This window comes from Phlebotomus papatasi, chromosome 1, assembly GCF_024763615.1.
Source record: "Phlebotomus papatasi isolate M1 chromosome 1, Ppap_2.1, whole genome shotgun sequence".
Taxonomy (NCBI): domain Eukaryota; kingdom Metazoa; phylum Arthropoda; class Insecta; order Diptera; family Psychodidae; genus Phlebotomus; species Phlebotomus papatasi.
The window spans coordinates 45409785-45434973 of record NC_077222.1 but is presented as its reverse complement, the minus strand read 5'-3'; the positions used below and the strand labels follow the sequence as shown (position 1 = coordinate 45434973).

The following is a 25189-nucleotide window of genomic DNA, read 5'->3' as shown; positions in this document are numbered from 1 at the left end:
ACGAGTTCAGATACAAACAACCTCGATTATCTCGGCTTCTGATTAATCGATGAGATCAAGTTTTACGGCAAAATTATAGAGAACATTCTGGTCTACATTTCACCCATATATCACTTTTCTGTCACTCCATTCATATCTTGATGATATTTTGGTTTAAATACAAAATTTGTATAATTTCACGAATTTGATTCAAGATAACTGAATGGCGTACCCCAACTTCAGCTCTAAATCGAATTTGCATGCATTCCGAGTTAGCTCACATTAAGAATCTCACCCACATAAGCCGGTTAGGATTATCTGTCCCTTTTATTTTTTACGAGCTCTCAGAAGACCTGAGAGATTTGTAATAAAAACGCTCTTACACCGCCCCTTCGTTGAAGAACATTTTCCACTATCTCGAAAGATATGTGTTTTTCTAGCTGTTCTAAAAACTGATTTTGTGGAAAATTTTCGACAACTCTCGTAATTTAAAGAAATGTTCAGCTCACATATTTTTGCAACATATTTATTCATCTGTAATTTTGCCACAGACTCTGTTTCTCTATTTCTAATATAAATAAATTCCAAATTTAATTTGATTTTTGTGTGAAAGTTAGGTTTCTTATAACACACTTTCACTAAAGAATTTTGAAAAAAATCGGACACATATTGTTGGATTTAAAATCGTTTTAATATGCAAAAAGTAGAGCTAATTAACAATTTCGCCAGTTATAACAAATTTTTCAGATATAATTTTCTTATTTTCAATTATTTTATTTTTATTCACTTACATTTTTATACATTCCAGGGTATGTTTCCGTAAAAGGAAAATCATCTCTGATTTTCAAATCAGAGAATATGTTCTTTTGAAGTGACAGAAAAAGAGAATTAAATACAAAAAAATCTAGATTTTAATGAGTTTTCCAAAAATGAAAACAAGATCATATTGGCAGAGCTCAACGGTTGAAATTGATATTTCCTGTTAGGAAATTATTGAAAAGGTATTTTACATATTAGGGGAAGGTAAGGCAGTTTGACGAAGGTATACACTTTTAGTTTTTGCATATTTTTCTAATCCATTTGAAAAGAAAGAAGTTCAAAACCGAAATGTATCTGAAACCGGCTCACAAGATATACTGTACCTCTAATTCAAAGTGGAACCAAATATACAATTTTGGATTAGTTTTTATTAATATTGTATTAGGTGAGATTCTTAACAATATCACCTGTTATAATAATCACAAAATCTCATACCTTTCGATCAGCCCAAACTTAAGTCGCTTGTGACCCGAGGTATAAGGGGTCAAAGTTGAAAAATTGACCGGCCTACGGGCCCTAATTTTTTGTTGAAGTTCATTTCAATGAACACTTTCAGACGAAAGTTCAGAACTGCACCTGTGGTGGCGCTGCGATAGCGTGAATATTTAAAAACGCCATTGTGCATTTTGATCAAATTTTCCGAAAAAAATCGCCGTAGGAAAGAACCGGAAATGTGATGGGACAAATTGACGAAATTCAAATCGCCATATCCCCGGTTTTATTTATTTGACCGAATTTGACGAGTAACGAGTAAATTCTCCAAGTGTGCTCTAACTAAAATAGATAGTCTGGAAGACTTTCTATTTTATTTCGAAACGTTTCAAACGTCAATCACACAGTGTTTTACAATCAAAGAATTTGTTGAAGAGTAGTAAAGTTAATATTTATGCCTGGTGACAAACACTTCAAAATGAAGAGAAGATGAGGCACCCATCCTCTATATCAAAACCGTCTTACCGCAGGATTTTATGCCAATATTGTTGCTCAATTAAGAAAATATCCAAAATTTTTATTTTTCTATATATCAACTTTATTCTATTTAACTATTTCTTTATTTCTATTTAAGGATGTCTATTTAACAATTCTACCATATTAAGAAGGTTAAACGATACATTCAGAAGAGAGATCGGTACCGTGTTCCTATTTCACCTGCTTTTCGACTTTTGATAACTTTGAAAATAGATCACAAGAAAAATATCTCTTGAAAAACAAAAAAAATGGTTTGAAATCGCTTGAAATATTAAAATATTTGAACATAAACAATTGGAACTTTCGAAGAGGGAGATTTTTAAGCGCCAAAAGATAAGCAAAAGTGCACCGGTCTAAAGCTCAGTAGGGGACTTTTGTGTCAAAATGGCGGTTTCGAAATAAAATCCCCCCGTTTAGATGCTCCCTAAGGTGGCATTTATAGGGGGGACTTTTGATTCGAAACTGTTCTTTCGAAATAAAAATGTCTCACTGAGCTTTCTGACCGTGTCATTTTGCCTACTCTCAGGCGCACAAAATATCGTACTGAGTTTTCTCTGAGTGACAATTGCCTACCTTTTGGCGCATAAAATATCGCACTTTTCATCATCCATTAATATTTACTTGGTAACCCTTTGGTTTCTATTAAATTACCACGTACCTCAAAGCAATTTTGAAACGTTTCGGAATAAAATAGAAAGTCTGCTAGACTTTCTATTTTAGTCGAGACACAAATGGGAGTATTATAACAGCTAACTGAGAGATTTTATTTAGACACAAACTTCAAGGGGAGATTTTCCAAGACTCGCCGGTGCATAGCACAGTGGGGTGCATTTTTTAAATACCCTCGTTTAAATGCAGGCTTAGCAGTTTAAATGCAGTTTAAATGCAGGCTTAAGAGTGCAAATGAAAGCTCCCACAAAGCGGTAAAACTTTCTAAAACATTTTAACTTCGTAGGAATAACACTAGAGGAGCCATAATCGAAAAACCAATTTTCATAACACATAACCTCAATTATATCGGTCAGCTTTTGCATAACTGATCTTGGATCTTGATGATTACTTCGACATAATTTTAAAGGACATTTATATCTATATATCGCTCATACATAAATTTTGTCTATATTTCACCCATATGTCATCTTTCTCTCAGTTCCCTATATGTATTCAAAATTTGCATTTGTTTTCAGAAATTTTATTCAAAATTACTGAATAGCATCTCCCAACTTCTACCTTAAATCGAATTTGCATGCAATCTATGCTCACGTTAAGAACCTCACCTACAATACAATAAACTGTTCTATAGGTTTATCTGTCAATTTTCTGTTCTAAATTTAATTTAAGAAGTTTATAAATATCCTACTTAACAGGTTACTCTATTAAATATTTTTAATAGTACGATTTTTTGCCGTACCTCTTATACATAAGAAATGTATACAAAAGCTATAAAAACTACAGAAGCTATAAAAAGTTATACAAAATTTGTGAAATTTCATATGAAGCAAGAAATTAAAGTCTTATTAATGAGTATTATTCTTTCAATATAATTCTATTGTGGTATTTGCTAGATTATTCCATCGGGGAAGCAGAAGTTGGCATATTTCTTTATAATACTCTGGCAGAGAAATAAATTTATCCTCAATGACTTTCTTGCATAAATTCCATTTTTAGCAGAGCAGAAAAAAGTGTGCAGAATGAGTTTCAATAGAATTTGCATCGCATCAAAAATTTATACGTGAATTTTTCCCCAACTCACTGAGAGAGTAATTTTATTCAACTTTTGAACCACATGGAAATATGTAATGTTAAAAAAAAGCGTACATTTAAAATATGGAAATTTTGCCCAATGCCGTTGCATTTGGTGAACTATCGTATATACATGTATGAAATTGAATTATTACACCCGCACTAAATATATGTACGTATATATTTTACAAAATATCAAGAACATGATGTGACAGATTGAAGAGCAAAAAATAACAGAACATCAATTAAAGCTTTTGAAATTAAACTTTCAGCATGGTATTTTGCAAAATTGTAGTAAAACTTATTGATGCAAAATAAAAATTAGCAATTATTTGTGTTCTTATTTAAAATTGGCATCAGTATGATGGTAAAATTCTTCAAAAAAAATTTGAATGTTTATTATACAGCAAAATAAAAAGAGATTATATGGGAAAAATCTTCAGAGGCTGCAAGCAAAGAAGCTTTCCTGCTTTTTACTGGGTATATAATTTTGCAGTGAGTTCAGAAAAGTGGAAAATTAGATTTATTATATTCGCTATAATTTTCACGACGTTCAGAAGATGAATTTTTCATCAAGAATCTCTTTATTGCAAAATAAATATATACTCAAGTGTCTGCATCAGAAGGCACTTACACAAGAAATCAAGAATAATTTTGAGAAAGATTGAATGAATTTTTGAAAAAATTCTATCCCTAATTGACTATTATGTCTTTTACATCTTGAATTAAGTGCCAACATCTTAATAAATTTCCAAATATTAAAATATAAAGAAATATATTTCAAAAGATTTCAAGAAGACATGTAACATAACACAAGATAATAAACTGATTGAAAGCTTCTAATATAAAGTATAAATAAGGATTACAAAGTGTCATAACTGTGCGGGTAGTTTGGAATTGGAACTATGACCTTGATGTTGCACCTTCAAAATTTATTTTACGATCCAGCTTATGAAAAAATGCCTCATGTACACGTGTTCATGGTTCCCGGAAAAGTCTTTTTCTACTTAGTCATATATTATATTAGGTGAGATTCTTAACAAAATCTCACCTACTATAATCCTAACAAAATTTCATGTCGTCCGATCGACCTCAAATTTGGCCAAAATGTGTTTCGCCACTTCCTGATTCCGAATATATGCGGGGCTAAGTTAAGTTCCCGGCCGGCCGTCCGGCCGCTCTTTGGAGCTTAATAGCTCCTAAACTAAAAAAGATATCGACTTGCGGTTTTCGGCAAAGGTTATATATCGGGTGAAAATTGCAACTTGGTGCATAGACCCCCCACCCCCCACCCCTCCTACCGCCATTTTGAAGACCCCCCTTTTTTTGTTTTCTCAATAGCTCCGTCCCTATGGCATTCAGCGGACTCAAATTTTAGTATGTTATAGCTGGGCCTTAGAGCTTTCCATCAATACCAAACTTAAGGTCCCCCGACCCCCCTGACCCGAGCTATAAGGGTCCAAAAAAAATTTCTTAAAATGGCCATAACTCCGGTTCTAATTGTCAGAATTTAAAAAGTGAGGGCTTTTTGGAAAGCTCTTGTGAAATGCCACTTCCCCTTCTAACATCGCAAGTTCATAAAACCACCGCTAGGGGCGCTTTTTTTAAAAAGAAAATTTTTAAATCTTAAAAGTTAAATAACTCAAAAATTCCATTGTGCATCGGGCTGAAAATTTAGTATGTTGTAGCCGTTGATTATACCTATCAAACAAAAAAAACCTTAAGTCGATCCATAACCCCTGACCCGAGCTATAAGGGGTCAAAGTTCGAACATTGACCGGCCTCTATCTCCGGTTCTAATTAACATAGCGACCTAAATTTTACCTTTTTGGTTTCGTCTCGATGAGCACTTTCAGATGGAAGTTCAAAAATTCACCACAGGTGGCGCTGTGATAGCGTCAAAATTCATCGAAATTCAAAGTCACTTTTCTCAAAAACGGCATTGTGCAAGTTAATGAAATTTTAGTATGTTGTAGTCCAGTCTAGGACGTTTCCAAAATGGTGCGTATGCGCGCTGTGGTTAAAACAGAACCGGAGATATGAGGGGTCAAAGTTCACAAAATTCAAAAAATCATATCTCCGGTTCTATGTGACCGATTTTGATGAATGAGGGCTTAAACGAAAGATCTCACCAAATGCTACAACTTTCTAGAATATTTGAACTTCGTGGGACCAACACCAGGGGCGCCACAGTCGAAAAACCAATTTCAATATCACATAACCTCAATTATCTCGACTGTCGCTAAACCGATTTTGATGATTACTTCGACACAATTGTAGAGCACATTTGTCTCTACATTTCGTCCATACATCATTTTCCACTCAGACTACGCTATCACTCCGATTTTGCCGTTTAAGTGTGAAAAAAATGATTTTTCCCATAAAAACGCTTTGAAATCACTCAGATGCCAATTTGACTGCCTCTACTCCACCAAGACACTTAAAATAGGGTTTTAAATGGAAAGTCCCACAAAATACAACAATTCTTTGAAATAGTTGAAGTTCAACAAATGACTACTTGGGGAACTCTGGATGAAAAAACGAGTTAAGAAACAAAAAACCTCGCTTATCTTGGCTTCTGAGTAATCGATGAGATCATGTTCTATGGGAAAATTATAGAGAACATTCTGGTCTACATTTCATTCATATATCACTTTTCTATCAGTTCATCCAAATCCTTGATATTTTGGTTTAAATACAAAATTTGTATAATTTCACGAATTTGATTCAAGATAACTGAATGGCGTCTCCCAACTTCAGCTCCAAATCGAATTTGCATGCACTCCGAGTTAGCTCACGTTAAGAATCTCACCTACATAAGCCGGTTAGGATTATCTGTCCCTTTCCATTGTTCACAACCTCGATTCAGACATCACCATAAAATTTGTTCTATATTATGAAGAAAGAATACAATTAAAATATCGAAGAAAATATAATATTGACTTATGTGGGCGGTCACACAAACCTTCTAATAAATGCACAAAATAGAGCATTAGATAAAACCCCTTAAAACGCAAGAGAATGAGGGAGACTAGCCTTATCATTAAATAAAAACGTAAAGAGTAATGTATAAAACTCCCCTAATGAATCTCTTTCCTATTGGATTGGATCATATTGGATTGGGATGGAATCCCTATTGGATTCCGTCACCAATGGGATTCTCACCTGGAAATATACTTTAAAAAGAAATGAATATTTTCGACCTATCTGGCAAAGGTGGAACAATTGTTTATTCCTCATGAATACCAGACTGATCGTGGGAATCCAGTAGATATCTTCTGCTTCAGGCCACAGAAAAACAACGGTGTCTTAACTTTTCTGAAATCGTGGACACTTCTTTGTTTTAATGGATCCCGTTATCCAACTATAGAGAAAGAAACTGGGTCAACGTAGATAAAAAATAGCATATTTTCTCGTTAATTTTTTCGTAACGATTTTTTGAATTCTTTTTTGAAAAATTACAAAAAAGAAACGTTTAAAAATTACAATTACATTACAATTACATTACAAAAAAAAACGTTTAACGTTTAAGAATTTTTATTTTTTATTAAAAAAAAATTGAGTAGTTAAACTCAAAAATGGAAGCTCTCTAGAAAATTTAATAATACAGTACAATACCTAACCAAAAGTCAAAATATAAAAAAACTAGATTTAATATTTTTGAAAAAAAAAAGTTTTTTTCAGTATTTTTTTAATAGGTTTTTACAGTTTTATTACTTTAGTTTTTGATTTTTTTTTGAAAATCCATATATTTCGTAATAAAAGTAAATAATAATTAAAATCAACAATAAAATTAAATAACAATCAAAAGCGATTAGTAATTAATTTTTTCTTATTATTCAAAATTAATTTTAGCTGTCAAACTTTAAACCTTTTTCCCGAAAAGTTGCATTTTAGACTTACAATAGTGTTCTTTGGAGTCGACGATAAACCTCAAAAACATCTGAGACTTTAAATTTTTCTCTTGCCCTACAGTTCAGGATGCAACCTTACCCCATTAGAGTCTTATTGGAAAATCACATCCAATTTGCGATTTTCAAAATTATTCACTACTACCAGAGTTTGAGTATTATTTTTCAATTCAACTTTTATTTACTGTATTCCACTCTTTCAACTTATATCCCAAAATTCATTTATAGTAGAGTTTATAGTGAAAAATAATAAAATATTTTCAATTTTCTCTTCATCCCATGGATAAAGTTTTTTCTCTGGGTATCTATCTCACTATTTGAAATTTATATAGCATGACACGTAAAAACTATACATACATGTATTACGTGTACAAAAACAATAAAACATACTCTTTATGTGCACCCGTGTCATGAGTGCAAAAAAGAGTAAATAAAAACGAATAGAACCAAGCTCTAAAATTATTGAAAGATGAGTGTATAGTTGACATTAAATTCTACACACGGAAAATTCACTACTATTTCGAGTAAAGTGTTACGTGTAAAAGAAAACATATAGAATACTTTCAAGGATTTGAGCAAATGCCATTAACGATATAATTTTAAAATATTCATACATGAGCTATTCAATCTGTATTTATTTTCCTATTTTTCCCTTTTACAGGCGGACAATCTGAATTTGAGGTTCAATTAGTAGTTAGGAAATACGTGGAAAAGGGATCCAGTGTCACTCTTCGATGCGATCACAATGTGAAACCAGAGATTTTGTACAAGGTAAGTGGAAACTCGAACTAATGCTTCGCGGCATTGTAATTTATTGCCAATGAAGTAGCTCCAGAGCTTTCATGGCAATTTTCTGCTTTTCCCTATAGAAAAAGAATTGCTATACATTTTTTCAATATCAAAAATCCCTCATAAAACATAATGTAACTGCCGAATGAAGAAAAAAGTTTAGCATGTAACAGCTTAATATATGGTATTGTTGATAAAATATTTGATATTCTTCACATATTTCTGCCACGTGGGCGAATAAGTAAAGGAATATCCTTGTGCAGAGTATCCCAGGCGAAAGTTTTCTCCATACTGCCTTTTTATATTTTGAGCCACAAGAATAAATTTATTATTACCATAATTTCTCATGTCAAAACATCCCACCTCTTTCGGCCGAGGAGTATTATACAAAACTTTCCTCAACTTTTTGCCAAACGCCACAAATAGTGAAATTTTTCGGAAACTGCCTGAAGACTTTCAAAGGCATTCTTTCTTTTCTCACTAAAGATGAGCGAAAAGTTTGTTCTCCAATTTCAAAACATTATTTTTATTAAATTATTTTAATAAAAATATATTTCAACAAGAAGCACCAAAAATTGAAAGACCAATTTAAAGTTTCAAAAACTCTCAAAAATTAAATCTAAAAATTGAAATGTATCTATTTTTAAAAACGTATTATAAAAGGGACAGATAATCCTAACCGGCTTATGTAGGTGAGATTCTTAATGTGAGCTAACTCGGAATGCATGCAAATTCGATTTAGAGCTGAAGTTGGGGTACGCCATTCAGTTATCTTGAATCAAATTCGTGAAATTATACAAATTTTGTATTTAAACCAAAATATCAAAGATTTGGATGGAGTGACAGAAAAGTAAAATATAGAGACAAATGTTGTCTACAATTATGTCGAAGTAATCATCAAAATCGGTTCAGCGACAGTCGATATAATTGAGGTTATGTGATATTGAAATTGGTTTTTCGACTGTGGCGCCCCTGGTGTTGGTCCCACGAAGTTCAAGTGTTCTAGAAAGTTGTAGCATTTGATGAGATCTTTCGTTTAAGCCTTCACTCATCAAAATTGGTCAAATAGAACCGGAGATATAATTTTTTGAATTTCGTGAACTTTGACCCCTCATATCTCCGGTTCTATTGAAACCACAGCGCACTTACGCACCATTTTGGAAACGTCCTAGACTGAACTACAACATACTAAAATTTCATTAACTTGCACAATGCCGTTTTTGAGAAAAATTACTTTGAATTTCGATGAATTTTGACGCTATCGCAGCGCCACCTGTGGTGAATTTTTGAACTTCCATCTGAAAGTGCTCATCGAGACGAAACCAAAAATGTAAAATTTAGGTCGCTATGTTAATTAGAACCGGAGATAGAGGCCGGTCAATGTTCGAACTTTGACCCCTTATAGCTGGGGTCAGGGGTTATGGATCGACTTAAGTATTTTTTTGTTTGATAGGTATAATCAAGGGCTACAACATACTAAAATTTCAGCCCGATGTACAATGGAATTTTTGAGTTATTTAATTTAGAAAATTGAAAAATCTTCTTTTTAAAAATAGCGCCCCTAGCGGTGGTTTTATGAACTTGTGATGTTAGAAGGGGAAATGGCATTTCATGAGAGCTTTCCAAAAAGCCCTCACTTTTTAAAATCTTACAATTAGAACTGGAGTTATGGCCATTTTAAGAAATTTTTTTGGACCCTTATTGCTCGGGTCAGGGGGGTCGGGGGTACCTTAAGTTTGGTATTGCTGGAAAGCCCTAAGGCCCAGCTATAACATACAAAAATTTGAGCCCGATCGATGCCATAGGGGCTGAGCTATTGAGAAAACAAAAAAAGGGTGGTCTTCAAAATGGCGGAAGGAGGGGTGGGGGGTGGGGGGTAGGGGGTCAATGTTGCAATTTTCACCCGATATATAACCTTTGCCGAAAATCGCAAGTCGATATCTCTTTTAGTTTAGGAGCTATTAAGCTCCAAAGAGCGGCCGGCCGGGAACGTAACTTAGCCCCCCACATATTCGTGATCAGGAAGTGCTGAAACACATTTTGGCCAAGTTTGAGCTCGAGCGGACGACATGAAATTTTTTTAGGATTATAGTAGGTGAGATTATTAAGAATCTCACCTAATATTTCGCTAAATGTCCAAATGTCTTATTAAGCGAGTAAAGTTCTTTAAAACGAAATTATTTCAAAAATATATTATTATTATTTTTTATAAGAACTAAAAAAATCAAATTGACATTTTTTTTACCTAAATAAAATTTCTTTACTAAATTATAGAATTTCTTGAATTTAATTCTGTTATTGTTACGCCTATGATGAACAATCATCATTAATATAACGTTGAATAAAAAATATATATTTTTTAATTGAGTTAGTCTTAAATAATTTTCTAAGACTGGAACAAAATAAAATAAATACTGAATAATAGTCATATTTTTATAAATAATAAAGGTAATAATTTAAATTTTATTGCACTATGGAAGTAAAAAAATATTTATATATATATTATAATAAAGTAAAATAAGAAATAAAAAATCTGGATTAATAAATATGGGTTTCCTAATCTCAGATTGATTTTTATTTTCAAGTCCTAAAATTATTATTTATGAAAATGAAATGAAAAACTTGTCCAATAAATTGAGTTGAAGTTCTTTATGAAATTTGCATTCATTTTTCCACTTCGTCGTTAAAAAATATATATAAAATGCACTTAATAATTACAGTCCATAAGCTACCCCGAAAACATTTCAACTCAATAAAATTATTAAAAAGATTAATTATGGTAAATAAAGGATTGAACGGGTTGAAACTCCAATTAAAAATTGATTTTTCGAAGTAGCCTATATTTTAACATTATGCTATAGATTTTCGTGATAAGCATCTCAAATGAACAAATTAATTGAAATGCATTGTGTTAAAAATGAAACATATTATTACGAATATGGGTAGAGGAGCCCCCACTCTTATAACAAATGCACCCTGGCGGACCAACTACCCCCTAGGGGGGTGAAGAAACCCATCCGTGGCCTCCATTGAGTAAAAACATTGTGGCTTTCCTTAGTGATAATAATTTACCTCCCAACTTATAATCTTAATATGGTTGTAATACCCGTGAATTCCAATCCCGGGGCCGCTGTAGACGTAGTTAGGAGTTGATGTGGCATCAGAGTGGTTGATGAAAAGCTCTACAGGCGACTCGTCTGAATAGATATCCCAAACTCCGAGGATTCCACTGCCCTGTAGAGCTCTCTCTCTTGCTGGTGGCGGTCATTGGGGCATCTTCAGTATCCTCAGTGTCTAAGGGGTGGTCCACCGGTTACATCCCCTTATGGAAGAGGTTCCGCATTTCAACTTTCGATGAGCCCCAAGGCGACTCGCCTGGCTAAATTCTCTCACGGCAGGCGGATTCAACCTGAACTGTGGAATCGTAGAGACTCCATTCACAGGAACAAGGGGATGCGCGTGTCTGCTAAGGGTTGATACGGCTATTGCACCCCAAGAGCTTCTCCACTCACACAGCCGGCGATTCACCATGAGCTGTGATTTTTGCCACAGGCAATAAATTGCTCGTGTGGTCTGATACTTCAGCGTTGAAACGGGATTTAGCAGGCCCGAAATACTTCTGGTTCCTTCAGGAATATAGTCCATTGCTGATTGAACCATTGCAACTTAATGGCACAGCAGTTGTGAACTATGCCAAGTCCTAGAAGCCAAGATTAAATAAAATAAAATAAATTACCTGTATCATAAAGGGGCAATTTAAAGCTTCCTCTTTCCAGGGGCATCTCGACATTTCATTCTTCCATACGTTTTTGCATAGAGGCACTGAAGACTATTGTCAAGTTTTTTCCTAAAGAGAGTTGACTTATCAGTCTGATATATTTCGAAATCGTGAATTATAAGCTATCTAAAAAGGGACAGATAATCCTAACCGGCTTATATAGGTAAGCTTCTTAATGTGAGCTAACTCGAAATGCATGCAAATTCGATTTAGAGCTGAAGTTGTGGGACGCCATTCAGTTATCTTGAATCAAATTCGTGAAATTATACAAATTTTGTATTTAAACCAAAATATCAAGGATTTGGATGAACTGACAGAAAAGTGTTATATGGGTGAAATGTAGACCAGAATATTCTCTATAATTTTGCCATAGAACTTGATCTCATCGATTAATCACAAGCCGGGATAATCGAGGTTGTTTGTTCCTGAACTCGTTTTTTCGACCAGAGCGCCCCAAGTGTTAATTTGATGAACTTCAATTATATCAAAGAATTGTAGTATTTTGTGAGACTTTCCATTTAAAACCCTATTTTAAGTGTTTTGGTGGAGTAGAGGCAGTCAAATTGGCATCTGAGTGGTTTCAATTTCAATGCCTTATTATGGGAAAAGTCAATTTTTTCACACTTAAACGGCAAAATCTGACAGATCGCATTATCTGATCGAAAAATAATGTATGGACGAAATGTAGACACAAATGTCCTCTACAATTATGTCGAAGTAATCATCAAAATCGGTTCAGCGACAGTCGAGATAATTGAGGTTATGTGATATAGAAATTGGTTTTTCGACTGTGGCGCCCCTGGTGTTGGTCCCACAAAGTTCAAATGTTTCAGAAAGTTGTATCATTTGGTGAGATCTTTCGTTTAAGCCCTCATTCATCAAAATCGGTCATATAGAACCGGAGATATGATTTTTTGAATTTTGTGAACTTTGACCCCTCATATCTCCGGTTCTGTTTTAACCACAGCGCACATTTGCACCATTTTGGAAACGTCCTAGACTGGACTACAACATTCTAAAATTTCATTAACTCGCACAATGCCGTTTTTGAGAAAACTGACTTTGAATTTCGATGAATTTTGACGCTATCACAGCGCCACCTGTGGTGACTTTTTGAACTTCCATCTGAAACCGCTCATCGAGACGAATCCAAAAAGGTAAAATTTAGGTCGCTATGTTAATTAGAACCGGAGATAGAGACCGGCCAATGTTCGAACTTTGACCCCTTATAGCTCGGGTCAGGGGTTTTAGATCGACTTAAGGTTTTTTTTGTTTGATAGGTATAATCAACAGCTACAACATACTAAAATTTCAGCCCGATTGCATAAGGAATTTTTGAGTTATTTACCTTTTAAGATTTAAAAATTTTCTTTTTAATAATAGCGCCCCTAGCGGTGGTTTTATGAACTTGCGATGTTAGAAGAGGAAGTGGCATTTCATGTGAGCTTTCCAAAAAGCCCTCATTTTTTAAATTCTGACAATTAGAACCGGAGTTATTGTCATTTTAAGAAATTTTTTTTTGGATTCTTATAGCTCGGGTCAGGGGGATCGGGGGACCTTAAGTTGGGTATTGATGGAAAGCTCTAAGGCCCAGCTATAACATACTAAAATTTGAGCCCGCTCGATGCAATAGGGACGGAGCTATTGAGAAAACAAAAAAATGGGGGTCTTCAAAATGGCGGAAGGAGGGGTGGGGGGGTGGGGGGTCAATGCACCAAGTTGCAATTTTCATGCGATATATAACCTTTGCCGAAAACCGCAAGTCGATATCTTTTTTAGTTTAGGAGCTATTAAGCTCCAAAGAGCGGCCGGCCGGCCGGGAACGTAAAATAGCCACATATATATTCGTATCAGGAAGTGGCGAAACACATTTTGGCCAAGTTTGAGGTCGATCGGACGACATGAAATTTTGTTAGGATTATAGTAGGTGAGATTGTTAAGAATCTCACCTAATAAAACCTTTATTGTCGCTGTAAATGTGATTTTTGTGAAGACCGCCTGGAGGCGGTCTTACTCGTTAGAGGGTTAAGCTCCAAAGAGAGGGAGGACGGACGGACGGGAAAGGTTTTAGCCATCCATATATTCGTGATCAGGAAGTGTCCAAACACATTTTGGCAAAGTTTGGGATCGATCAGAGGACATGAGATTTTGTTAGGATTATAGTAGGTGAGATTATTAAGAATCTCACCTAATACATATTTCATAAAGTTCGCCAAAATTATACAAGAACTACTAGTAAATTTGTTTAAGTCACGGTGCAATAGCTGCAAAATTTTTACAAGGTAAAGTGAAAAATAGCTTCACTTTTTATTTGGCTGATTTATTTGGCTGTTCCTTTTCTATCTTCTCTACAGACATTGCCTTCATTGTCTTACAAAGGCATATGTGTTGCCCTCCCAAAGTATATGCTTAAGTGTAAAAATTGTATTTAAGCAAATATCCTGGAATTTTCGCCCCAAAACGGATGTTTAACTCTTTCGCGTCCATAGGGTAATGTCATGACTCGGGGAAAAAAGTTTTTTTTGGGTATTTACATTAACTGAAATCTATCTGTTCGTGCACGACATCATAATAGAAGGATGTAAGATTCTTGGCTCATTTTCTCAAGACTCCAGTTAGATTTCAATTAATGTAAATAGCCAAAAAGAAACTTTTTTCCCCGGGTCATATATGACCCTATGGACGCGAAAGAGTTAAGGGCTGTGAGAGATCCAAAGGCGTATTGTGGAGATAGGGGGGGGGGGGTTGACTTGAATATTTCACAACCCCTAGCCATTTAAAAGAGGACATTCGTCACAATATAATAACAAATAAATTCATTTATAGATAATTCCTTTTCTTATATTATTAATTAGTATTATAGATATTAGGTCGCAATAAAGTAATTAAATTTTATTTCGTATATATATTGGGAAATTAATTTGTCTATAACCTTTTTCTAGGTGACGTGGCTGAAAGGTGGCAATAAAATATTCGAATACATTAATGGACGGAATCCACCTTTCCGAAATTTCACCATCCAAGGAGGACTTATCGACGTAAGTGTTGTTTATGTTGTAATCTACTACAATTGGTTTTCTGTGGATGCTCCTTGCCTAGATAAAATTCATCATCGGTTCGCGTGAAATCAATCACTGTCCCCAAAATATGCTTCAGATAATTTATAGCACATCCTGCCATCTTCGTCCAACAAGGAGTTAAGTTGAGGATTTTCCCTGTCTAGGGAGGTCAACAATGGTTGGAGAAAGTCATAAATTTACGCATGAGTAAAATCAGAACGCTGGCTTTAGGTACATTACGCAGGATTCGGTGCCTTGTGATCAGATGGTAAAGGATGTTGAAGATGCGCGATGTTGGCTTTTAATGAAATGTGGCACAATTTGAGCATGTGACACGCAAAAATAACGACCATCCATAAATCCTTGTGTTTATTACATCGCTATTTTGTCCGCCTACACACGTCGCTATCCTGAGATAGTGCGTCGGGAGAAAAAAAGAGAGCTTCAACACGAACGCGTAATTCACTGAAGGCTTTTCTGCCCGATTGTGATGAATCTATTGGAATAAGAGTAGAAGGGATACAAGACAGTAAAACGTGATGAATTTTCCGTGTGCCATACCCATGCCAGTCTTACACCCCCTATGATATCTAGAATGGATGAAATTACCGGATGGAGGGTGATGGGAGAGGTGTATTGATTGATGACTAAAATAATCCGGAAAATCCCTTGCGGAATGATTTTAAGTTCAATGATTTATCGATTGTTTTCTTCTGACTCACTCCTCTAATATCTTCATTATTTCAGAACAATTGCATAGAATAGGCATCGGGGAAGTTTATTTATTGTGCTTTTTCATGCTCAATCTCATAAGCCTGATAAGACATTGCTTAATGATGATGTTTGAATTACAGCACAGAAGCTGTGAATCATATTCAATTACAAAAGGATTATGAAATATATTTGTAAAATTTAGGTTATTATTTCTTCAAAATCTTCTCTTTTGTAAAAAGAAAGAAAAGTATTCACATTTATAATAGATGGTATTTTTTTTTATATTTAGGGGTTCATCTATAAGATGATTGCCCCATAATAGATGGTAATGTAAACAAAAAAGTATTTTATGATTTTGTTGTCTAGGTCACCTAATTCGATACCATTCATTGTTTAGCTTATAAGTTTCATAACGTACAAATAGATAAACTTCGTTAAGTAATTTTTCGTAAAACTTGAGTTCGTAAAATCACAACAGGGGTGTCAGACCCAGTTATGCGGAATGCAAACTTTTGAATTATGAGGCTTTGTTCCATGAGTTGATCCTTGAATTGAAACATGACTAATAGAATATAAAAATAGAGTTGTATCGCTGGTTACATTTCAATAAAAAAAATAATGTGAATACTTAGTTTTTCTTAGTACACCGCTTCAAAACCGATTTTAATCATTTCACAAATTCCCTCAAATCATGCATCAAATTTCATTGAAGTCATATAATAAAATTTCAGATAGTGATATAAGATATTTGATAATTGATTGCTGCTTTTAAAATTATTTGAAATTCAAAGATCTCTCTTTTCCGGTTAAAAATAACCTCATTATAAACGTTTTAAACATTTTAGTTTGCCAACCCTCAGGAAGGAACGATTTAAGGACATTAAAGTGTTTTATGTAGATGAAATGTCCATCTGCATGAGTTTCAAAAAATTTTCGAAATTAAGGAAAAACAATTAAAACCGGTTTTATAGATGTCAGAAAAAATGTACCGATTAGACTGAAGTCAAGGAGATGAGAAAATAAAATATTAAAATACGCACCAAAGAACTCAACTTTGCAACTATTGCTTAGCTGGTGGTTGCTTGCAAAGGTATATGTACATGTAGATATCAAAAACTTCGAGAAATTAATATGTAACTTATTAATTTAATTGCAGAATTTAGACAATGGAAGAAAAAATTAATAATATAACACGATAGAACATTAGCAAAGTGATCAGTTAGTAGGAGTAGTGTAAAATGTGGTATTTCTGGACAAGGTGCTTTTCGGGACATAATATGGGTACTTCTGGACACATCAAAAATCCTATAAATATTTGTTTTCTTATTATTTTTAGGTTCTATATGAAATTTTAAGCTCTTTACGTATTAGACAAACATAAAACTTCTGAAATTTTATTTGATTAAAAGTATGATTACGTATGTTCATTTTAAAAAGTATTATAAAAAAAAATATATTAAAAGTATGATAAAAATACGCGTGTATTGTGACTATCACATATCACTTTTTACAAAACCTTCAGTGTGGTCAATTTTGCAGATGTCAACACAAACAGTGCAGAGTTTTTTTCAATTTAAGCCACTTTACAAGTGAAATTTAAACAAAAGTTTTATGAAAGAGTGAAGTTTAGACATTCTACTTAAAGGTAAATAGTCAGGCTCAGTGACATTTATTTGCTTAATAGCGATTTTTGCCTGTCCCGAAATACACCATTCTTACTTCTTTACATTTTTTGCTATTTTGAATAAAAAATTATGTATTTTTCAACATTTTTCAGTAAGAATCTTATTCTGGATAGAATAAGGAACATAAATATTTGTATCAACAAAGAAAAAATTATTTCAAAAGTCATTGGGCTATTTGAAATTTGAAAGTGCTAAAAAGTGTTCCGAAATACCACACGTTACCCTATAGTTAGTTTTTTTGGAAAACTATAACCTAAATTGAAATTTTATAATTTCCTCAATGTGTGAAATGGACAAAAGACAAATACTACGAAGTACTCTTCGAAAGTGTACTTCTTCGTGGTTTTCTTTTCCTCTTTGCCCATTTAATAACAAATAAAAAAGAAATGGACAAAACATCTAAAATATATTCCGAAATTTAACTTTACATCCGATTCCATATTGCCCTATTGTACTTTGTTTTGTGAAATTTCATGTGACTTTTGTAAATACACCCATTAGAACTCAGGAGGGATTATTAATACATTTTCAGCTGTGATTTTAATAAAACCCTCAGCTTGTCAAATATTAGCCATAACCATATTGCGCCCTGTCATTAAGTATACTTATCTTATCAAACAAATGGTTGGGGCAATATTGAATAGCCTCGGAATGTTTCAATCTCATTAACACGATTTCTCCCTCTACAACTATGCAAACTAACCCTTTTCCGTACAACCACAGTGGAAAGCATCGAATGAGCGTCAGGTAACACTGAAGGATGTGGATTTCGAAGCGAGTGGCCTCTACTACTGCGAAGTATCCACCGATACGCCAATATTCACGAAACCATCACAGGATGAGCAGGTGCATGTAATTCGTGAGTATCTGGTCCTAAAACTAAATATCCCACACATGCTACAGTCTCTAAATCAAATTGATTAATGAATATCAAATATTTGCTCGACCCCAATTGCCGCCTCAGTTCCACAAACTGGACCACCTCGAATCTCATTCAGCAAGAGGCAATTTTTCATCGGTGAAAATTTAGTGGCTAATTGCACAACGTCCAAATCCAGGCCTGCACCACACATTACATGGCTTATCAATGGAAAAAAGGTATGGGAATCATTTTTCAATTTCCTACATGTATAACTTGTTGCACCATTTGGTAGATGGGTTTTTTGCATGCCCATGTGCTAGGATTTCTGTATTTTTGGCATGCCCCAAAAATGTAACCTTGGGCTTGTTTTTATCCTCGTATTGTTGTGTATGCGCACATTTGGCACGGACACCCTTGTCGACAATAATATCCATTTTGGTCAATTTATTTTGTTCAACAGGTCGACGATAAACATATAAGAACATTCTTTCCGTATGCATCGAGTAGTGGTGGAAAAAATACTCATCGATCAAAAGTTCAGCAACACCCCAACAATCCATCGTACGACAGAGTGGACTTAGCAACTGACACATTCCCTAAATCACCAACTCAAACGAAAGGTAAATCCATCAGAGTTGATGATGAATAATCTTTTGATTTTATAGAAAAGTCTAAAAATTACTTTCCGAACCAAGCCATCTTTGAAAAAAAAAATACAGTACAAGAAATGGTTCACCTTCACAAGTATAATCGAATTTATACAGAATAGAAAAAGATTTTTTGCAACTTGTACAAATTTTTGCAACTTGGATAAATTCCGGAATTTGGCTGATATTCTGGCTAGTATTTCAAGATTTTTCAGAGCTTATTTATTTAAAAAAAAACATAATTTTCAACCGCTTGTTCCTATTGGGCTCGCGGGCCCATGATATCCAAATTAGCAGCCCACACTTGGCGATCTTCCGTCACTTCAGGAAGATGTTCGAGTTCATATGAAGGCAGGACACGAATGTCCCTTCCGGAAGCGTCAGTGGAAAAATGATTTCGAAATGTTCGAGTTCGATTCCAAGGCGTTCCAAGGCAAGATTCTGAATTTAATTCAGCCACCTTGTCCTATAGGTCTGCTTCGAGATCGACGCCAAATGCAGACGATCATGGTGTTCACTTGCTCTGGGTTATGTGAAGTGGTAGCAAAAAATCCCTTTGACCCGATTTATCCCAAGTATCTCCATACCTGAAGAAGGGGACAAATATCCCCGAAATGTAGTGTGTAGTTATAGAAGGAATAAATCCGAATCCAGGTCATAATCCATGTTATTAAATTTTCATCAAGTATAACTGATCGAACACTTACCAATATTAAAACGTCCGGTGTCATTTCAGTTATTGGAAAGTTTCTTAATGGGTATCACATTGTGACAAATTTGCTTCACAATTGCTTAGGAGGAGTTATGCACGACAAAAGCCCCCTCTCCTGCTTCCACAATACGCTCTTGGGTCCGTTATAGTTCCAAATAACTTGCTTTGGGACGAAAATTTCGATCTATTGGCTTGGGTATAACTTTTACCCTTAAACCTTATACTTCGGGAGTGCTACTAATATACATATGAGCGACAAGGTACTCAACGTTTTGTAATAACCAGAGAAGACGAGTAGCTTCAAAATGCCCTTTTATTATGACCCAGGTTATTATTTCGCATGTGGTACCAATTACAGTACCTGAATATGAATGTGAACTCTTACCAGACATGCACGTCTCTTTGTTTCTAATTGCTACGATTGCGGTTCAGGTTGAATCCGCCTGTCGTGAGAGCATTTGGCCAGGCGAGTCGCCTTGGCGTTTACTGAAAGTTGAAAAAGCATTTTGAGACTCTGAGAACTTTTGAGATGTCCAATGCTACCGACAGAAAATGCTCTACATGACAATGGAACTGCTTCGGAGTTTAGGATAATTCTTCTTGAAGTAATTTTTGAGACTTACCATTTATAACACTGAAGCTACATTATCCCCTACTGCGTCTAGAGGAATTCAGACATTAGGTTCTTGGATATTATAACCAAATTAGAGCACAATTAGGCAATAAAATATTAGTAAGGAAAAACACGATAGGGGAGACCGGGGTATATTAGCCGGGGTTAGAATTAGCCAGTGTTTTTTTAGTTACCCGTAAATTGTATACATTTAGCAAAGTATTATTTTTTTAATGAAAGTGGAAACACATCCCTGTATTCCTTAAAATATTAATAAATCTGATCCTGTTATTCTAGAATTTAGAAGGATTTTAATTAAACGGGTGTATAGTAAGGTGGGGTAACTGGATCGTTTTCCGAAGAGTGCTACTTAAACGCTTGTTTTCGGACTGATGAAATTCTTTTTTACTTCTTCTAAATCCATAAAATTATTCACTGTTTCATTCAGAAACATAATATAAAAAAAATATCAAAAATATTAAAGAAAATTTATAAAATTATGATAATACTGAAATAAGTCAGCATGCACTAACTGGGTCGCCTTTTCGCTAATTCACTTTTAATTAAACCTTTGGATTTAAAATACTTTTTTCACGAGGAGAAAACAATAAATGTTTTCAATCAACGAGCTGTCATTAGCGAAAATATCACTGCTAGAAAATTTTTAGTGAAGAACCTAGCTGGCACAAGATTGAAATGAGTCGATTACACTCACTTATTTAATGGATAAAAATATTATTTTTGCTTTTTCTCAAACTTGACTGTAGTAGTTACTGTAGTGACTATATTACGGAAATAAAAATATTATTTTAAGTGGATTAGTCATAAACGATCCAGATAGCGAAGCGTCCAGACTTGACTGTACAATTAAAATTTTAATGTAACAGATTTTGGCCTAGTATTTTGACTTCTAAGTTGCTAGTCCAGATGTTTGATCTTGTTTCTGGTTTAACAAAGTTAATTAGGGTGAAGTGGGGCTACTTTGAGCTGTTGAGGATACACGATTTTTTTCGCTTATTTCTAAAGGAAGTTGGGCTTTAACAACATATAATTTAGATAAACAAAACATTTGTGGATATAATTAAGTTATGGTAAGGCCCAGCTTCCCTTATAAATATGCGAAAAAATCACGTATCAATGTAGCCCTACAGCTCAAAGTAGCCCCATCTCCTCCTAAGAGGTATTTTTCACTTTGATAATAATTATAACACGATAAACACTGAAACAGCCCTCGGAGCAGATATAGCCACCCTTCCAGAACTGGCTAAAAGAACCAATATCTTTTTTTTTTACTAATGAATAGATAATACTTAAGTGAAAAAGTACTATCGATATTCCTAGTAATTTTGCTATTGAAAGTAATATTGGTGAAATGGAGATTTTCAGAATGTTTTAACCAATTTTAACTCATTTATAAAAAATGCATAAAAGAGTCAGCTATAGCCTTCTCATTTAGGTTTAAATTGCACATTTAGCTTTAGTGGGCTTCAGTGTATCAAGTGAAATAATATTTGGTAGGACCAGTTTAAAATTTGAACTGGAAAACTGGTGGCAATTTGCACCCCAAAATGGCTATATCTACCATGGCAGAGGCACCTGTAGCCAAAGTGTCATACTTTTTAATTATGTTATCTAACAAAAATCAACAATACTAGAGCTTTGAATTTGAACTACAATGTTTCAGATAAACTTTGTCATTTTTTCACAATTTATGCGCGAAGAAACAGCTTCATTTACTAGCTAAATGTACCGGAGTCTCTCCTATTTTACTGTTTTTACTTAGTGAAGGACATGGATTACTTTATTTAATTCTTATGTGATAGACCTAGGCCAGGGTGCTATTGTTATTGAGATACAGGCTCCTTCACTCAAATTCGCAACATATTTTAGTTTTCAACATATGAAACATTTAACTTCATTCACAATTAGTATACTCTCAAAAAATAAATCAGCTCTTAAAATTTCCATAAAAAACTATTTTAAAGAAAAGATTTTACACAAACGTACATATCAATAGTGTGTACATATGGAATAAGGTTCACTATTACTAGGAAAAACCAAGAAGGTTTGAGTAAAAAGGAAAGGATCCATAATCATTAACATGGGTACGACATTATCATTACATGACACTCTTTGGTATTTTATTCGATGTCAGGGGGTATGGGACGATAAAAATAAAATAAAATGGGCTAAAATCAATACACGGTGTGTGTGGTTAAGGCACCAGATGGTGAAAAGGGGCGTCAATATTGGGGTGAGTCGAAATTTGTTGATCCCAGCTGCGTCATCGGAAAGTATCGGTCTTGATACGGTATATTCAAAGTACAAAGTGGACAAAAGTCGAACCATTTACCAGAATTAATAAAAGCATATCCAACCAATATGCAAAGCTCTACCTACTTTACCCTCTTTTTATGTTTTTTGGGCTTGCAGATCGCCATGAAGTATCTTCGCATATTCCGCGAACACAGAATTTTGACACTTTCTCAGCATCGAGTCGCTCCTTTGGATTTGGAGGGAATTTTGAAGCTGTTCCTGCCAAGGATATTCATTCAGACTTTTACGACAATAAATACCACGAAGCGAGAAAGCATCGGTAAGTCTATTCAATTTGTCGAACCTTCAATAACAAGAACTTTTACCCATCACACTTTAAATTTTGTTATATTTTTGGGCTGCATGTGTAATTGTGTGGGGAAATGTAACGAACATTCTGTACACGATTTCCCATTTACTTTTTTTTTCAAATTACCATACATCTCATCTGCCTATTGAATTAATGATAAGTTCAATTGTCGAACAACTGAGACCAATTTTGTTACTTTTGTATTTTATTTCATTTCTACAAGAAATGGCCGAAAATATCGGCGGTCGTTTGGAGAAGGCGGAGTTGTTAGGAATCCTCATCGACCTGTTTTCTCAGCCAGTCAATTGAGTGTTGAGGTATCAAATCTACATGCAGGAAGCAATGGACGCCTAGAGATCACCTGTCTGGCCACAATTCCCGCTCACGTTGGACCAGGTGAACAATTTGCCGACTACAAGACTTATTCAGTCAAGAGTAAGTACCCGGGAAAGTTTTATTTAAAATTTTAAAATTTCCCCTAAAAAAAATATTTTTTTGTGGGACAGTTGACATTGAACAGGCTGAAGTAACGTCTCCCGTTCCTCAACCAGCACCTTTGGGAAATATTTCAAGTAGTGCAACTTTATTCACAATTAACACCCTCGTTGTTGGAGTACCAATTGCTTTTGTTATAATTCAGCAGAAATGTCAACGACTGTAAAATCAACTGTAACTCCTCTTTTTATGCCCCAAAGCCCTCCGGTGCGTTGTCTACAGACATCCACGTGTCCTGTTCCTTTCACCACTGAACTCCCTGTGACTAATTCTGCGCATTTTTAAATTCTTCCTCGTCATCCAATCCTCCGCCCCGAAACTCCCCCAAAAGAAATGCCCTAGAAGAAATTTTGCGTATATAATTTCTTTTTTGGAGCAAGATAAAATGATCCACTCACGCGATAGATTTTAATTAATCTTTATTCTAAAAGCGAAGAGAGAGAGAGCGGTGACATTTTTTGCGTAGAATGGATGGATAATGTAGAAAATAAATTTGTTGGTGAGAAAGATGTGACATATAGGAAACATATATTTTAGTGAAATTGAAAATTATATAAATTAAGCGTTTAAGGGAAAATTTTGTACGGATTTTACAAATAAAAAAGCGTTTGTGTTGCTTTCTAATTTGATGCGGAATATTTTAGTTCAAAAAAAAATCTTAACATGTCGCAATTGTATAAACTTTTAGTAAGCGACAAAAATGGTAGTGAAATTGTTAATGAGGGAAATAATGTAAAGTGATGAAAATTAACGCCAAAACAAATTAGAGATACAAAGAATTAAAATGCTTCAAGGAAAAGACAAGTAGTAAAAAGATTTGGGGAGTGCGATTGTGAATGAAAATTTCAATGTGTCATCTCGATTAGTTAAGTAAAATTGCTACGCAATGAATTTTATAAATGAGTTTTATCAAACGTTGACTTTTAAAATTAAATTTAAGAAAAGATATATTTCAGCAAACACAAAATGCTAAAACAAAGCAGTTTTTAGCATTTGATAAATGGGTGTGCTAAATGTGCAATAGTTTTGAAAGAAAAAGTAATAAAATGGATCGCTTGTCCTCTTAAATGCTTAATTAAATAAGTCAGAACCTAATCTAAGTTTTTAAGTTTGTTATTTTAATATTTAATATTATAGGAGCACCATTTAATATTCTTAATATTTTTTTTAAGTCTAAATTTTGTGTTCAACATGAAACTAAACACATTTTTCCAGGCTTTCAAATTCATTTGTAAATTACACATTTCAAGCATAGGGGAGGGTGGGGCAGTTCACACATGAAGTACTTTCAAAAATTTACATTTTTGAGGTATAAATGATTATCTAGGAATTGTGTTACATATTTTTTTAGATAACCAATGCCAAAGAGATACTAACGGGGTTTAATTTATTTGCATATGGCTAATATTCGTTTAGAAATTGAGTCTTGAAAAAAGCTTAAATGCGTAAATCTGCCCCACACTCCCCATATATTTTTTTTATTTTAAAAATATATGAATTCTAACCGAAAAAAACAAAAAAGTCTATTGAATACTTGAAATGAAATTTTATTATATATAATACTTATAAATATCTCCAAATGTTGAAGAAATTCTGATTTTTAAATAGTTTGTTATTTAGGCGGTTCCAGCAAATTAGCATTTGGTGTTCGCTGGAATCTTTCTTATTTTTCATTTTATAAATATTCGAGAACACATTATGAAATGAGTTCACAATTATAGAACATATATATTTAGAAAAAAATGTATAATTAAGGAAATATCATGCATGAGACAGTTTGAAACTGAA

At 34.1% G+C, this 25189-nt stretch overlaps 1 protein-coding gene across 1 annotated transcript in view; it reads left to right on the top strand.

Annotated features, from left to right (window-relative positions):
• Window positions 1-24177, top strand: part of LOC129799383 (uncharacterized) — a 67706-nt gene extending 43529 nt beyond the window's left edge. Inside the window, exons 3-10 of the mRNA XM_055843210.1 lie at window positions 8083-8192; window positions 14931-15026; window positions 18170-18305; window positions 18411-18544; window positions 18769-18928; window positions 22714-22876; window positions 23130-23341; window positions 23413-24177. Coding sequence (XP_055699185.1) covers window positions 8083-8192; window positions 14931-15026; window positions 18170-18305; window positions 18411-18544; window positions 18769-18928; window positions 22714-22876; window positions 23130-23341; window positions 23413-23567 — 1166 coding nt within the window. The 3' untranslated portion in view covers window positions 23568-24177. The remainder of the gene's footprint in view (window positions 1-8082; window positions 8193-14930; window positions 15027-18169; window positions 18306-18410; window positions 18545-18768; window positions 18929-22713; window positions 22877-23129; window positions 23342-23412) is intronic.
• Window positions 24178-25189: the final 1012 nt, after the last annotated feature.